The 14,649-nt window shown below is 40.9% G+C and overlaps 1 protein-coding gene across 1 annotated transcript in view; it reads left to right on the top strand.

The window, feature by feature from the left end:
* The window catches only part of FBN2 (fibrillin 2), a 270,471-nt gene that overhangs the window by 184,973 nt on the left and 70,849 nt on the right, over positions 1-14,649 (top strand). The window contains exons 24-31 of the mRNA XM_025388372.1: positions 3,542-3,769; positions 4,635-4,760; positions 10,096-10,224; positions 11,032-11,157; positions 13,033-13,158; positions 13,578-13,700; positions 13,861-13,986; positions 14,312-14,437. Coding sequence (XP_025244157.1) covers positions 3,542-3,769; positions 4,635-4,760; positions 10,096-10,224; positions 11,032-11,157; positions 13,033-13,158; positions 13,578-13,700; positions 13,861-13,986; positions 14,312-14,437 — 1,110 coding nt within the window. The remainder of the gene's footprint in view (positions 1-3,541; positions 3,770-4,634; positions 4,761-10,095; positions 10,225-11,031; positions 11,158-13,032; positions 13,159-13,577; positions 13,701-13,860; positions 13,987-14,311; positions 14,438-14,649) is intronic.

Here is a 14,649-nt window from a genome sequence, read left to right as displayed (position 1 = left end):
TAAAAGTTTACATTTGTCAGCTCATTGCAGCTACACCCTGAATACAATGGGGAAAGTCATCTGCAAAGATATGTTGCTTCTGCTTAAAAACATTCACTAATCTTGGTCCTTCCTTTACTGCTATTAGAGTTTACGTTTTCTTAATACTTTATTTTTTAAAGATCTGTAGTGATGAATCTCTTTCTTTCAATATAGTATTATAGGAATGGTGATTTGACCTTTTTCTTTATTAGTGTCATGGTTGACTGAACTTGAATTTCATGATTGAAAAATACATTTCTATTAATTTTCATTGTATGTAACAATGATTTTTCATTTACCTAGAGATTTTTTTTCCCCAATAAGCTATGGAACAGTAAGTTTTTAGTTTATAAAAGAACTTTACATAGATTTGTATTTGAAATTTAGGCATGTAGACAAAACGTAAATAATAGTGATGTTATATGCAATGATCTTTAAAGTATTTAAATATCTCGGTGATGTTTAAAATTTACTGGTAAGAAAAAAGTTTGCAATACCATACAGTTTAGTTATTATAATTAAAACAGATTTCATTTTTAACTGAATTTTGATAGCACATTTAAATCTGGGTTGAAAGCATGACTGTAAAATCATACAAAATTATTTAGAAAATATAATATCCAAAGTACAAAAATAAAGAAAATTTCTTTCAGATTTTTAAGTATTTTAAAAATTATCTTTAAGTGATCTACGATGTTTAGAAATAAGTATCATTTGAAAATGACAAAATATTCCCCCAAAACTGTCAAAATTTTTAAAAAAGAAAATGACAAAATAGTATCAATACGATCAGATGACTAATGAAATCAAGTTATCTTCTATAACAAAATGCTGTAATATATGAAGATATATCGCTGATTATAAATTATTATTAGGCAAAATAAATTTTCAATAACATTGTTCAAAATTATGACTGGGAGTGTACTTTGGGAGGCTGAGACAGGTTGATCACCTGAGATCAGGCTTTCGAGATCAGCCTGGCCAACATGGGGAAACCCCGTCTCTACTAAAAATATAAAAATTAGCTGAGCATGCTGGTTCATGCCTGTAATCCCAGGTACTCGAGGGACTGAAGCAGGAGAATCGCTTGAACCTGGGAGGCAGAGGTTGCAGTGAGCCGAGGTCGCGCCACTACACTCCAGCCTGGGCGACGGAGTAAGGCTCCGTCTCAGAGAAAAAATAAAAAAAAAATTAAAGCATTTTAAAATATTCTAAGATAATATATTGGATTCTTCATCCTTGTACTTTGTTTAAATGCTTTTGTCACTGCTTAAATTATGCTATATTAATTAATTCTGTCTGAGGATGTGAGAAAGTTTCAGGAAGCAACTGGCACATGAAAATGTAAAGTATTCTGAGAACTAAAGTTGTGGTAAATGCTTTGATAGAACCTCGTGTGAATCAGGCATCCCAAACTCAGATGCTTACAGGAGCCAAGCATGTAATATATCAGTGAGTGAAGCGACAACAGGGAGCAGTGGGGACTGCAGCAAACTGCAGAGAACATGGACCATCCAGAGGTTTCCAAATTGATATTTTAATTTCCATGCAAGGACAATCGCAGCATTGATAGGCCTTATTGTGGCCGATGTGCTGACATTTAATTCCTGATATAAATATTCATAGAGTTCTCAGTAGTGTGCTGACTTTTAATTCCTGATATTAACATTTATAGAGGTCTCAGTATTAAAGAAAGGATTACTCTTCCTGGCTATTATAAGTTTTTACATGCATAGTTTAAATGCCTTTCCCCCCTCACCCCAGTTTATTCCAATAAGCTTTGAAATGGTACATTTTTAGTTTGTCTTGGGCTTCTTGAGCAGGTTCCTTCAGTAACCTCACAGTGTGACTCAGGCCAGAGTTCTTAGGCCAACTGTACTTATATAAGACTTTCACATCTTGGAAAGATTCTTACTTACCTGCTGACATTATGGGACGGAGCCAGCTATAAGGAGACTAGCCCCTCAGAGCCCTGTGATAATGATACTCTGGATTACTATCACACCTCACACTGGCAAAGCATGTGGCTTTTTGGTTTGTGTTAATGTAGATATATAAGACAGAATCGCCATCTGTGGGTATCTACATTCAGTCTGCTGAATCAAAATAAAAATTTACCACAGTTATTTTTTCTTTAAAAATAGGACTTTTTCTCAAGTACCTAGGATTACAGGCGCCCGGCACCATGCCCAGCTAATTTTTGTATTTTTAGTAGAGACGGGGTTTTGCCGTGTTGGCCAGGCTCGTCTAGAACTCCTGACCTCAGGTGATCCAGCTGCCTCAGTCTCCCAAAGTGCTGAAATTATAGGCATGAGCCACCATGCCACGCCCAGTCTGGGTAATGGAATGAGACTCCATCTCAAAAAAAAAAAAAAAAAAAAATAGGACTTTTTATTTCCAGTATTCAGAAATGTAACTCTGTGAAACTTTAGGCTAAAGGCAGTTGCTAAAGTTGATGTTACCTTTGGTTTAGAAGTTGAAAGAATCAGTATTGACAGTAACTAAAGTAGTAAACATTAATTTTTATGTGTACATTTCCATCAGGGATCTCCTTCCTCTGTTAAACAGTTTTCAGCCTCTGGAAAGGATTTAATGTCTTAAAATGTTCTTATCAAAGAAATGTTATTTGATTAAGGAAACTTTTCCAAACTCATTATCCATATTTGTAATTAAACAGCCAAGTGCTTTAGTATGATTTGAAAATAAATCTATTTGCTAACAGATGAACATGTTATTTATAGACCATGCTGGTCTACTTTACTTTTAGATGTAGGAACTGTTTATAGATATTCTAAGGTCCTGGCTAGCACAGGCTAAGCACTGAAATGTTGGTCTGTTTTGAAGTTGGAGGGAAAATGTGACATTTAAATAAATAATTGACCCCTTAAAAAGGAAAATTCACATAATCCAGGGAAAAACCATGATGCAAAAGGTAAATTTGGCAGGAGAAAAAAAAAAAAAACAAAAAAAAAACCTTAAATGCAATAATATTATAACACTTCTTTCTTTTGTAGTGATTTTAATAGTTGTAACAAATTGGCAAATAGATTATAGCCGATCATTTACTGTTTATGAACAGGATCTGACAGGGCTGCTTAAAAGGCACTTGAAGCAATTCTCTGAATGGGAAGAATTATCATTAAAATTATCTTATTTTTTTTTTTTTTTTTTTTTTTTTTTTTTTTTTTGAGACGGAGTCTGGCCCTGTCGCCCGGACAATACAAAAAAGGAATCATAGACATGAAGTAGTCATGTCACGAGAGGACCTTTTCTTCCTGAGGACCTTTTCTTTTCTTAATTCTCTCGTGAGAATTAAGAAAGACTGAAGAGGATCTCACCTTTGTTCTCCTTAAACTACTGTCATTGTGGAGTCCATTCCAGGAGGTCAGGGACTGTGTCTTACCCACCAGTACACCGCAAGGGCCTTGCGTGATGCCTGCTGCTGAGCAGACGTTTGACATGTGACTGTTCAATGGGTGTTTCAACTCATTCTCACCCTGTGATTTCACTCTCGGTGTAGATATTCGCATGGAGCAGTGTTACTTGAAGTGGGATGAAGATGAGTGCATTCACCCCGTTCCTGGAAAGTTCCGCATGGATGCCTGCTGCTGTGCTGTCGGGGCGGCTTGGGGCACTGAGTGTGAAGAGTGCCCCAAACCTGGCACCAAGGAATATGAGACGCTGTGCCCCCGCGGGGCTGGCTTTGCTAACCGAGGGGATGTTCTTACTGGGCGGCCATTTTACAAAGGTAACTGCCTGCGGCCAGCGCCTTGGTCCTTCTTCACCAACAGGAAGCCTTCCACATTCTCTGAGAATTGGTTTTGCTTTCAATGTTTGACTTCCTGCTTTATTTTCTCGGTTAAACTTATGTTTTGTGACCTATGTTCTGTCCCAAGAGTATAAATGCCCTCTATAAGATGGCATTGAAGTAAAGAGATAAAACAGATTGCTTATCTTGCTCTTCTACTCTTTGTTCCTCTACAACCTGAGATGTCGCCCTGATAGCTACATCTGTAGCAAAAAGTTATCTGTCCCCACTTATCTTTATAAAACAAGTAGTGAGAAATAAAGGGATCAGAACTCTTTCTTAAGCATATAGGATCTTTGGCTGGGTGTGGTGGCTCATGCCTATAATCCCAGCACTTTGGGAGGCCAAGGTGGGTGGATCACCTGAGGTCAGGAGTTCAAGACCAGCCTGACCAACATGGTGAAACCCATTCTCTGCTAAAAATACAAAAATTAGCCGGGCGTGGTGGCACACACCTGTAATCTCAGCTACTCGGGAGGCTGAGGCAGGAGAATTGCTTGAGCCTGGGAGGTGGAGGTTTCAGTGAGCTGAGATCGTGCCATTGTGCTCCAGCCTAGGCAACAAGAGTGAAACTCTGTCTCAAAAAAAAATAATAATGTGTATGTATATATATATATATATGATCTTTTTCACTGTATTGAAGCTTCCTGTGTGTGATAGCAGTGTGATCACTGAAACATTGAGTAGCCTTGTTTTTCACTTGGGTGCATTACTGTTGTCCATCATGACAGATTTTTAACTTAAAGTGATGGACCCAATCGTTTATATCAACCAACTCTACATTCTGGTTTTATTCTGCTTTTAGACATCAATGAATGCAAAGCATTTCCTGGGATGTGCACCTATGGGAAGTGCAGAAATACAATCGGAAGCTTCAAGTGCCGTTGCAATAGTGGCTTTGCTCTAGACATGGAGGAAAGGAACTGCACAGGTAAGATGGTTCTGCTGTTTTATTTGATAAACTCTGTCTGTCTTTCCTTTACTCTGTTTGAAAGTACCAGCCTAAAAAGCTCATCTTCTCATTGAGAACATGAAAACTTTTATTTATTTATTAATTTTTTTTAGAGAAAAGGTCTCACTTAGTCGCCCAGACTGGAGTGCAGAGACGTGATCATGGCTCACTGCAACCTCAAACTCCGGTGCTCAAGCAGTCCTCCCAAGTAACTGGGAGCACAGGTGTGCACCATCATGCACAGCTAATTAAAAAGTGTTGTTGTTGTTGTTGTTGTTGTTGTTGTTGTTGTTGTTGTTTTTAAGACATGGGGACTCACTTTGCTTCCCAGGCTGGTCTCAAACTCCTGGCTTCAAGTGATCCTCCTGCCTTGGCCTCCGCAAGTGTTGCAATTACAGGCTTGAGCCACTGCATCCAGCTCTGAAAATTTTGATTTTTGTTTCTTTTCCCTACACTTAAACCAGTTCTCCAAATAAACTCGTGAGAGAACTGCAAAATAGCATGAAAATGCTCTTTGTTTTAGATTTAGGAACAGCATACAAATATGATTTTCAAAATATATGATGACTAAAGAAATACAGTCATTAAAGAATTACATAAAATTGAGTAGTGTTCTCTTAAAGATTTTAAGGTTTGTGACATACAAGTTATGACTTCTTTTCCTCATCTGTGAACGGATATCTTAATATTAGACTTCAGTCACCATCCATACCCATAACGTTCTCTTTGAAAAAGATGAGAAGTTCTAACTTTTTCTATTAGTATACCATGTTGTTCCAGATGCTTGAGCTGTGTCTTCAGGATCTCGTTTTCAGCACTGTCTTTGTTCATATTCTTTGTGGAATTTCCCCTTATCACCCTCACTCCTGCCTGCTCCTTCTTCCTGACCTCGCAGCAGTGTCTTTCTTGGCTCCTTCCTGTGCCTGCTCAGCTGAGGCTATCTCTGAGCCTTTCACAGCTGTCCATCTGGCCTTCTGAAGTCCTGCTGCCTTGAAGTCTGCTCAAGCCCTGTCTCCAGAGCTTCATCCCCTTACCTCTGTTTTCTCCTCTCTGGCGGCTGTGCTTTGCTGGGAGAGTCTGAGGAGCGCTGCTTGAGATTCCTGCATTCACCTCCAAGTCCTCGAAGCTGCTTGGCAACACTCATGTTCATCTCCATTCATCGCTTTCTGAATTTCTCTCAGCGCTGCTTCTAAACCTCTTCCCTGGCTTACATGCCCTCTCATATACAACCCGCCCCCATCCATTCCTGTTCTCCTTCGTTGAGAATAAATCTGACTGCCTGCATCCTTCTCACACAGCCTCCTCTCTAGTGATAAAATCTCCTTTATCCCACTGGGCACGGTGGCTCACACCTGTAATCCCAGTACTTTGGGAGGCCGAGGCGGGTGGATCACCTGAGGTCGGGAGTTCGAGACAAGCCTTACCAACATGGAGAATCCCCATCTCTACTAAAAATACAGAATTAGCCGGGTGTGGTGGTGGGTGCCTATAATCCCAGCTACTCGGGAGGCTGAGGCAGCAGGATCGCTTAAACCCAGGAGACGGAGGTTGTGGTGAGCCGAGATCGCGCCATTGCACTCCAGCCTGGGCAACAAGAGCAAAATTCAATCTCAAAAAATAAAAAAAGAAAAAAAGTCTCCTTTATCCCCCACTCCCTCTCCTCCAGTGACAGAGAATGAGGTGTAATGCTCTCCTTGGATTTGGGGTTACCTCCTCTTTTCCCTCCTTCCCAGCTCCTGCTCTAGGTTGTCTCAGCAGGTTCGCTCCTCTCTCCTCGTGCTAGCATCTCCTCCTCTTCTCTGCTCCCTATTCCTCAACTTATACATACACAGGTTCAAAATATCTCCTCGGCCCTTCTTTTCTCTCAAGCTACCATTCCATTTTCCTGCTGTTAGGTCTCACCCCTCTCTTTCAACCAGCCATTTGTTTTGTAATTTTGACTTTTGCCCTCTGTCACCCAGACACATACACATATAGTCATCTACTCTTGCAAAACATCTTTGTGGTGGTAAAACATCTCTCCTCCTAGACCTCTCTGCTTGCTAGATGTCTCCCTGAGATTTTCTTTTCTTTTCTTAGTTTCTGCGGTATTTTCCGGTTTTGATCATCCTTCTATCTTGATGATGTTTCTTCTCTAACCTTTACAGATTATTCTTGCCTTTCCCATCCTTGGGTGTTGCCAGAGTCCTCTACTCAGCATTATTCTGCCTCTCAGAGTTTCATCTACCATCATGACTTCAGGGATGGCCTCTGCAGAGCTGAATCCCAGATCCTGTCTCTAACTCTCTCTGTTCTTCCTGAGTTTCACTCCCACATTTATAACTTCCTGTCTGGAAAGTTTGTCTTTGTTTTGATCTTTCTTTGTTCCTCCCCCTACCCTGTACTTTCTCCTACTAGGGACTTCCCTGTAGGCATTAGGAGTATAATTTTGAACAGGATTGAAGACCCCAATTGAATTTTGACATCTCTCTCTCCCAAAGTAAAAATATTATGCAAATTCTTTCATCAAACCGGCTATTTCAAGTGCCTGTGATATTTCTTCTAGACTAAGGCAGGTTAAGCTCCTCAGGAGACAGACTCCAAGGCAGAGATGAGCATTCAGGAAGTTTATTGGGGCTTGCTCTTGGGATGAACAATGAGGAAGGGAAGAGAGGAAGGCAGAAGTCGGCAGAGAAAGAAACTGGGCTGTGATGCAGTCCCACTGAAGTCCTTAGCCCATGCCACTGGGAGTTCTGGAACTGGCACGGTCCATCAGAGTTGCCTTGAGTAGGGCATGAAAGCCATGCACTTAGGTACCTGCAAGACCAATCTTGGGATACAGCTACCCAGGGAAGCAGGAAAGAGGTCCTCTTAGGATAGTGGACATCTGAGGGCTTTCTGCCAGCAACACTCCCAATAGCTGACAGGGAGGGGGAGTGAGTCCTTCTTTCCTGAAGAGGGACCTGGGTGACATGTCACAGTATCTACTATATCACAGACTCCTCCAGGATCTCCCAACCTGTTAAGTCCCCACAGTCAAATCCTTCACTGCCACAACCACCAGGTTAACCATCCAAGCAGGGCTGGATTGTGTAACTTCCCACTGAACAACTTCCACTGGTATAGGCAGTCCTGGTCCTGGATAAAGAAGCTCAGGGTTCTTCCAGTTCTGACCCCACCTCTTCCTTTGTTGTGAAGTTAGCCAGGTTGCTTAATGTCTGTAACACGTTGACAGGGCTGCATTGATCAGGATATAATGTGAAGTTCCGTGGAAAATTGTTGGCTGTCAACTTCACAGCAGGAAAGTCCGGTGTCCTCCCGTGCTGGGGGCTTTTAGTGATCCTATGGGTCCCTCTTGTACCCACACTCATTGTCAGCCTCTCCAGTCCAGCCAGTCTGTGGCTGACTGCCCCCTGAAATGCTTCCTTTCTCTTCACTGGTGCGCTTCATCTCTTGCCTATTTATTCTGTATCTTTAAAGCTAGCATTTCTGTACAACCTTCAAGAACCAATTCAAAAGCCCACACCCTCCAAATTACCAAGTCTTGGCAGAGCAGAGAAGTTTATATAAACAGAGAGAGAGAGACAGAGAGAGAGAGAGAGAGAGCATGCACTTTCTATGAGACAGACACTGTTCTCAGCACTTAACAAATATTCGTTTAATTCTATGAAGTGGATTCTATGACAAATAAGGAAATTGAGGCACAGAGAGACTAAAAGATTTTCCCAAGGCTCTATTCTCAGTAGATGACAGACTGGGATTTGTAGCCAGGTATCTGGTTCTAGAATCCATACTGTTTATACTATGAAACTCCCACCACATCACATTAGCCAAAGATTGTCCCTGCTCCACCCTAGAACACATTCCTCATATAGCTCTTAACACCAGTTCCTAGATACTGGTAGATAGAAAGAAAATTAATATACATATTGTTAGCTACTTAATTGAATCAATAAATTCTGTTAAGATGTTTGTTTAAAAGGAAGTATTTACATTTTTTTCGCATGGCCAGTAATGAGGGAAATAAATAAAGACTCTTGTAATTGGAGAAATAAATACAGAAAAACTAAGTAAAAGCTGGCAGAAAGCATAGACTGAGACCCCCCTCTCAAGAGAACATGCACAAATTATGCACTAAATCCTGTGATTTTAAAACTTCAAAATTAAATTCATCAAAATAAAGAGATCGCGGTGGAGCATTTTTCCCTATTGACAGATTTTTAGATTAAAAACTTTTGATTTTTGAACTAAAATGTTTGTAAACAGGCCATGTTTTCTTAAACATATTTTATATAGACATGACTTCTCTATTAAAAATCATAGTTATAAGCATAGATTTCTCAGAGAACCCTGTGTTTGAGAGTATAGATGCTGAAGATTATTTACTCTAATATATAAAAAGAGAAGACAAACTCACCCACACAGTCCTCACACGATAGTGACAGCTCATGTCACCAAAGGGCTTACTAAATCGATAAGCGCTTTACATCTGAATATGACACAAAAACGCAAATTGGGGCACACACCATGGCCCTGCCCTATTTGTGCTCTCTGACTCAGGGTTGGTCCGTCGTGGCTGCCTATCTCTCTGGGATCTGCCGGTCCCTCCTGCACAGAGACAGGGGCCCTGCCTTCACACGCTCCAACCTGGGGTGGCATGGGCTAGTGTAGTAGACCAGCACTGTCCTCCAATCACACATGAGGTCGCGGGGCCCGGCTGCCTCATTTACCGCCTGCCTCATTCAGCCATAGAACAGTTGCAGGGTTCATCCTTCTGTTAACATTTCTTTCTTTTTCTTTTTCTTTTTTGAGACAGGTTGTGTCTCTGTCACCCAGGCTGGAGTGCAGTGGCGCATCATATATCATAGCTCACTATAGCCTTGACCCCTTGGGCTCAAGCAATCCTCCCACCTCAGCCTCCCCAATAATTTTTTTTTTTTTTAAGAGATGGGATCTCCCTGCATTGCGCAGGCTGGTCTCAAACTCCTGGCCTCAAGCAGTCCTCCTGCCTGGTCTTCCCCAAGTGCTGAGATTACAGGCATGAGCCACCATGCCCCCCTCTTCTGGTTACTATTTCTAAGCCACAAAAAGAAATCCACAATTCAGAATTTTTGCAGGTGAAAAGGCACCACTTGCCTGTTGGCGTGGCAGTTTTGGCAGTTGGGGAAAGGAATGTGCCTCAGGCCCCAGGCCCTTCTATCTGGATCTACTCAAAACATACCCTTGTACTGTTAGCCACCAATGTCCCCAACATTTCAAGCGTGCAGCACCTTCACGTGGAAGGCCAAGTCTATCTCATTCAATTTTTAAATTTCTTTTAAACCCTGTGAATTAGACATCGACGAGTGCAGGATTTCTCCTGACCTCTGTGGCAGTGGAATCTGCGTCAATACACCAGGCAGCTTTGAGTGCGAGTGCTTCGAAGGCTATGAAAGCGGGTTCATGATGATGAAGAACTGCATGGGTAAGCACTGTGAGCTCTTCCTCGCCAGGTTGAAGCCATACTAGCACAGAGTCATTCGTGTGCATGACCTTTGCTTATCTTTGGGCTGTGAATGGCATGCGTGGCCAGGATCTTTGGTGAGAGAGAGAAGAGATTTAAATGTCAGACAGGAAATGTGCTCCTGGATAGCTCTCAGGGAGCCCCAACGTCTTGGCGCCTTCATGGCAATGAGATATTCAGATTGGATCCTGTTTATTCGTAGAATCTAAAATCACACAGACTAGTTACTTCGGTGAGACTCATTTAAAATGCATAGCATCACGTGGTGGCCCCAAGATTTGTATTCAGTCATGCCAATCCCATGTTATTGCTCTTATTTGTGTACTATTACAAACCCTTTTGGTTCCCAACCTTTTAGCCCACTGTTTAATTTTCAGTACAATATAGGACTTACCTCATAGAATATAGTAGGTTATAAATCTAAGATTTTCCTTCACTCTGATTAGCGTTATAGACACTAGAATAACTGACAACAATATATCATGAGTCTGGGGTGATATAAAGCAAATGTTATTTATTTCTACCCCTTATGAGCTTGCTCATTTCATGCAATTAAATTTCTTGAAAGCTTACTACCTTTAAGAGTAGAATGTTTAGTTTTTCTGTTGGTTGTAGGAGAAGTGAGGAAAGCATTATCCCATCTCCTGTGAGCGTATCTCTTACACTGACTCACACTCTCCCATCAGATAGTATTCTTTCTCCCACGCTGTATGTGTGAATATTTTTCCCTCAGAGTTCTTTAATGGATCTCACGTTTTTACCTTTCAGACATTGACGAATGTGAACGTAACCCTCTCCTTTGTAGGGGTGGCACCTGTGTGAACACTGAGGGCAGCTTTCAGTGTGACTGCCCACTGGGACACGAGCTGTCACCATCCCGTGAGGACTGTGTGGGTGAGTTTATCTCCTCAGCACATAAACCTGCCCAGCACAACTGGTAGAGAGCAGGGATCAGTTCTGACAAACCTGTTGTTTGAGGAGCACATGAGATCTAGCTTATTAAAAGGTGGAAATTGAGATTCCCTACATCTGGACGCAGGCTGTGTCTTCAGTGGATGCTTGGGTGACACTCTTGAATGAGCTGGCATTCCTCTGGTTGGCCTTTTTTTTAATTGCAAGCCACGTGATTGGTGAGGAGCCCTGTGGATGTCCCTGTGGTGTCATCCTCCATTAGGAAAAAACGGGAAAGCTGCCCTGTGCATTGTGCACCTTTGCCCAGCGTCTTCCCATCTACTCAGGCAGACTCCACTCTGCGCCCCTGTGCCTGCTCACAGAGCAGCTTGCATGTGTGTGAACATGGTACTCCCTTAACCCACTTCTCAGGGAAACACTGGGTTTCTTCATCTGCCCTGAGCTGTGTAGGGATGTCAGAAAGGATATAAGAAGACTGAAGACTGGTCTTTGGACATTGTAACCTATTGCTTTTCATAATACATGAAAGTCTCTGGAATTACTGGGTTCCTAGTATACTGGCTTTAAAACTTTGATTTAGCCAGAAAGCGTGTTCTTCACAGGAAATCTTTCTTAAAACCGTAAGCAAATAAGACAGCCTAAAATAGAACAGATTGCACACTAAATTTCAAATCATAATTTGAGCACACCTTTCTAATACACATATATTTATTTATAAGCCATATGTATTGCTTTGCTAGTATATGAGGTGAATTTTATTATAGATTAAATAGATATTTTAAAGTGATAAATGAAAAGGTTTTTAATGTTCTTATTTCATTTTAATAGTGGTACAAAAGGCTTTTTCACACTAATAATTCCAGAATATTTATTCGTGGTTGTACATACTGAGGTACAGTGAGTCACAGATCTAAGTTTACTTTGTTACTTAGTTTTCATGGATCTTACAGCTTGAAAGAGTATCCCCCAAAGGAACAATGCAGAATACAAAATGTATATTTCTGTATAATATACACTTAGTGATCATAAGCATAAACCCATGCCGTATAACCTTGGTTATTTTGAAAATTTGAAATGAATTTCTGGTATTTTCTGATTATATTGTCACTGTTTTTTACGTTATCTTAAACCTGGCAAGTAGTTTATATAAGGAAGCGTATCACTCTGCCATTTTCTTCTGTTATCTTGTGCTTACATTATTGGTACTAGTTTATTTTTAAGGCACCTGCCCATATTATAGGTGTTAGTTTATTTTAAAACAGGCAGTGTGATTTGTAGATTACTATCCCGACACACGAAACATAACACAGTGTAAACAATCAAACACGTGAAGGCCCTATTGTCATGCCTCTGTCTTGTGGAACCATCAGTCTTCCATCAGGATACTTCAAATCATGTAGGTAACACTTCACCATCTAATATAGACCAGGTGAGCATGCCAGTGTAAGTTCATATATTAAGTAGTATTTAGCTTCAGTTCTGGCATGTGTGCAGTCTGTGTGGTCTAACATGATGGTCACTAGCCACATGTGCTGTGTAAACTCAGTTAAAATTAAATAACATTAAATATTGCTTAGTTATACTGTCCATATTTCCAGTACTCGGTAGCACATGCACCTGTGTATTAGACCGCATAGATATGGGAACAGTTGCATCACTGTAGAAAGCTTTACTCAACAGTACTGTTGTAGATGGAAATAGAGACTCCAGCATTTTCTTTCAATCCCTCAGGAGAACATTTCACTTCCCCATGAGTACACAGACCCCTTTGGAGACCACTGCTCTGGTGAAGCACCTTTCTGATGGCTTTAGTGATTTGACGTTGTGTAAAGCATTACTTCCTTGTATCTTTTATAGATATTAATGAATGCTCCCTGAGTGACAATCTCTGCAGAAATGGAAAATGTGTGAACATGATTGGAACCTATCAGTGCTCTTGCAATCCTGGATATCAGGCCACGCCAGACCGCCAGGGCTGTACAGGTAAGGGGAGACCAAGCAGGCCTGAAACTCATATGTCTCAAATCAGCCTAGGAAAACTTTTGGCACTGAATTATAATGAAGCTTATGCAAATCCTTTGTCCCGAAAATGAATGTAAGACTGGGGGCAGATCTCAGATATTATGCTAGTCTTGCAGCAGACTCACTCAACTTAATGCAGAAAATGCTCTAATCCCCATAGTTCTTCTATTTCCAAATTATTTAATCTTAGGGTACTGCAGTTAAACATGGAATGCTGCCTAAAATGAAGTTAAAAGAACTAAGAAGCATGATGTTCAATCAACACACATAGTGGGGAGAAAAATTCAAAGCCACGTTAGCATTATCTGTTTAAAAAGAAGAAAACTCCTTTTAAGGAAGCAGACCTGACAAGTAATGTGGTTGTGTTGCTGTTTTCACAGATATCGATGAATGTATGATAATGAACGGAGGCTGTGACACCCAGTGCACAAATTCAGAGGGAAGCTACGAATGCAGCTGCAGTGAGGGTTATGCCCTGATGCCAGATGGGAGATCGTGTGCAGGTATAGAAAGGAAAACACATAGGCTTTGTACATCTAGTTAATTTTTTTCTTGAAAATATGGCTGCAGATATTACCAAGTGAAACCAGATAGAAAACAAAAGCATTTGAGATTGATGAATGACATTTTTATTTTCATCTGATGCTAATTTTGTATCATCAGACATTGATGAATGTGAAAACAATCCCGATATCTGTGATGGCGGTCAGTGTACCAACATTCCTGGAGAGTATCGCTGCCTCTGCTATGATGGCTTCATGGCTTCCATGGACATGAAAACATGCATTGGTGGGTATCATAAGAAAGGATAAACACTTATACACACACGTGCATACACACCCACATGAACACACAAGCATGAAAAAAGGAAGGCCTTTTCAGTTGTTATTTTAAAAATTCAAATCATTTTACTAGAACTATAAAATCTCAGGAAGAATTACTTTTAAAAATCTCTAAAGGCAGAAAGTATATTTATCTACAACACGATGATTTGCAGATGGATTATATTTTAGATCTCACCTGTGTATTTCAGTATTATGCTATTCAGTATAGAAGATAGCTTTTAAATTACTGTGATGAACACCTACTAAGATACTGAAAATAAATTTTCTAGATGTGAATGAATGTGACCTAAATTCAAATATCTGCATGTTTGGGGAATGTGAGAACACAAAGGGATCCTTCATTTGCCACTGTCAGCTGGGTTACTCAGTGAAGAAGGGGACCACAGGATGTACAGGTAGGTTTCAAGTTTGTGTTCTCTGTGTTTCAACTTCTCAGATGTCAAAGGCCAACTTTCAACATCGTTTGTTTTCTGGCATCCCTTAGGCCAGTTACCGGCCACCAGGCTGTGACCGTGTGTGGGATGAGTGTGTGACCCATAGCATGTGTGATGGATTTGGCTGGTCTCTGTGGTAGCGCACTGTCTGAGCCACCCACCGGGAGGCTGAC

Source organism: Theropithecus gelada, chromosome 6, assembly GCF_003255815.1.
Source record: "Theropithecus gelada isolate Dixy chromosome 6, Tgel_1.0, whole genome shotgun sequence".
NCBI lineage: Eukaryota > Metazoa > Chordata > Mammalia > Primates > Cercopithecidae > Theropithecus > Theropithecus gelada.
The sequence above is the reverse complement of the archived record's forward strand: the minus strand, read 5'-3'. Positions and strand labels throughout refer to the sequence as shown.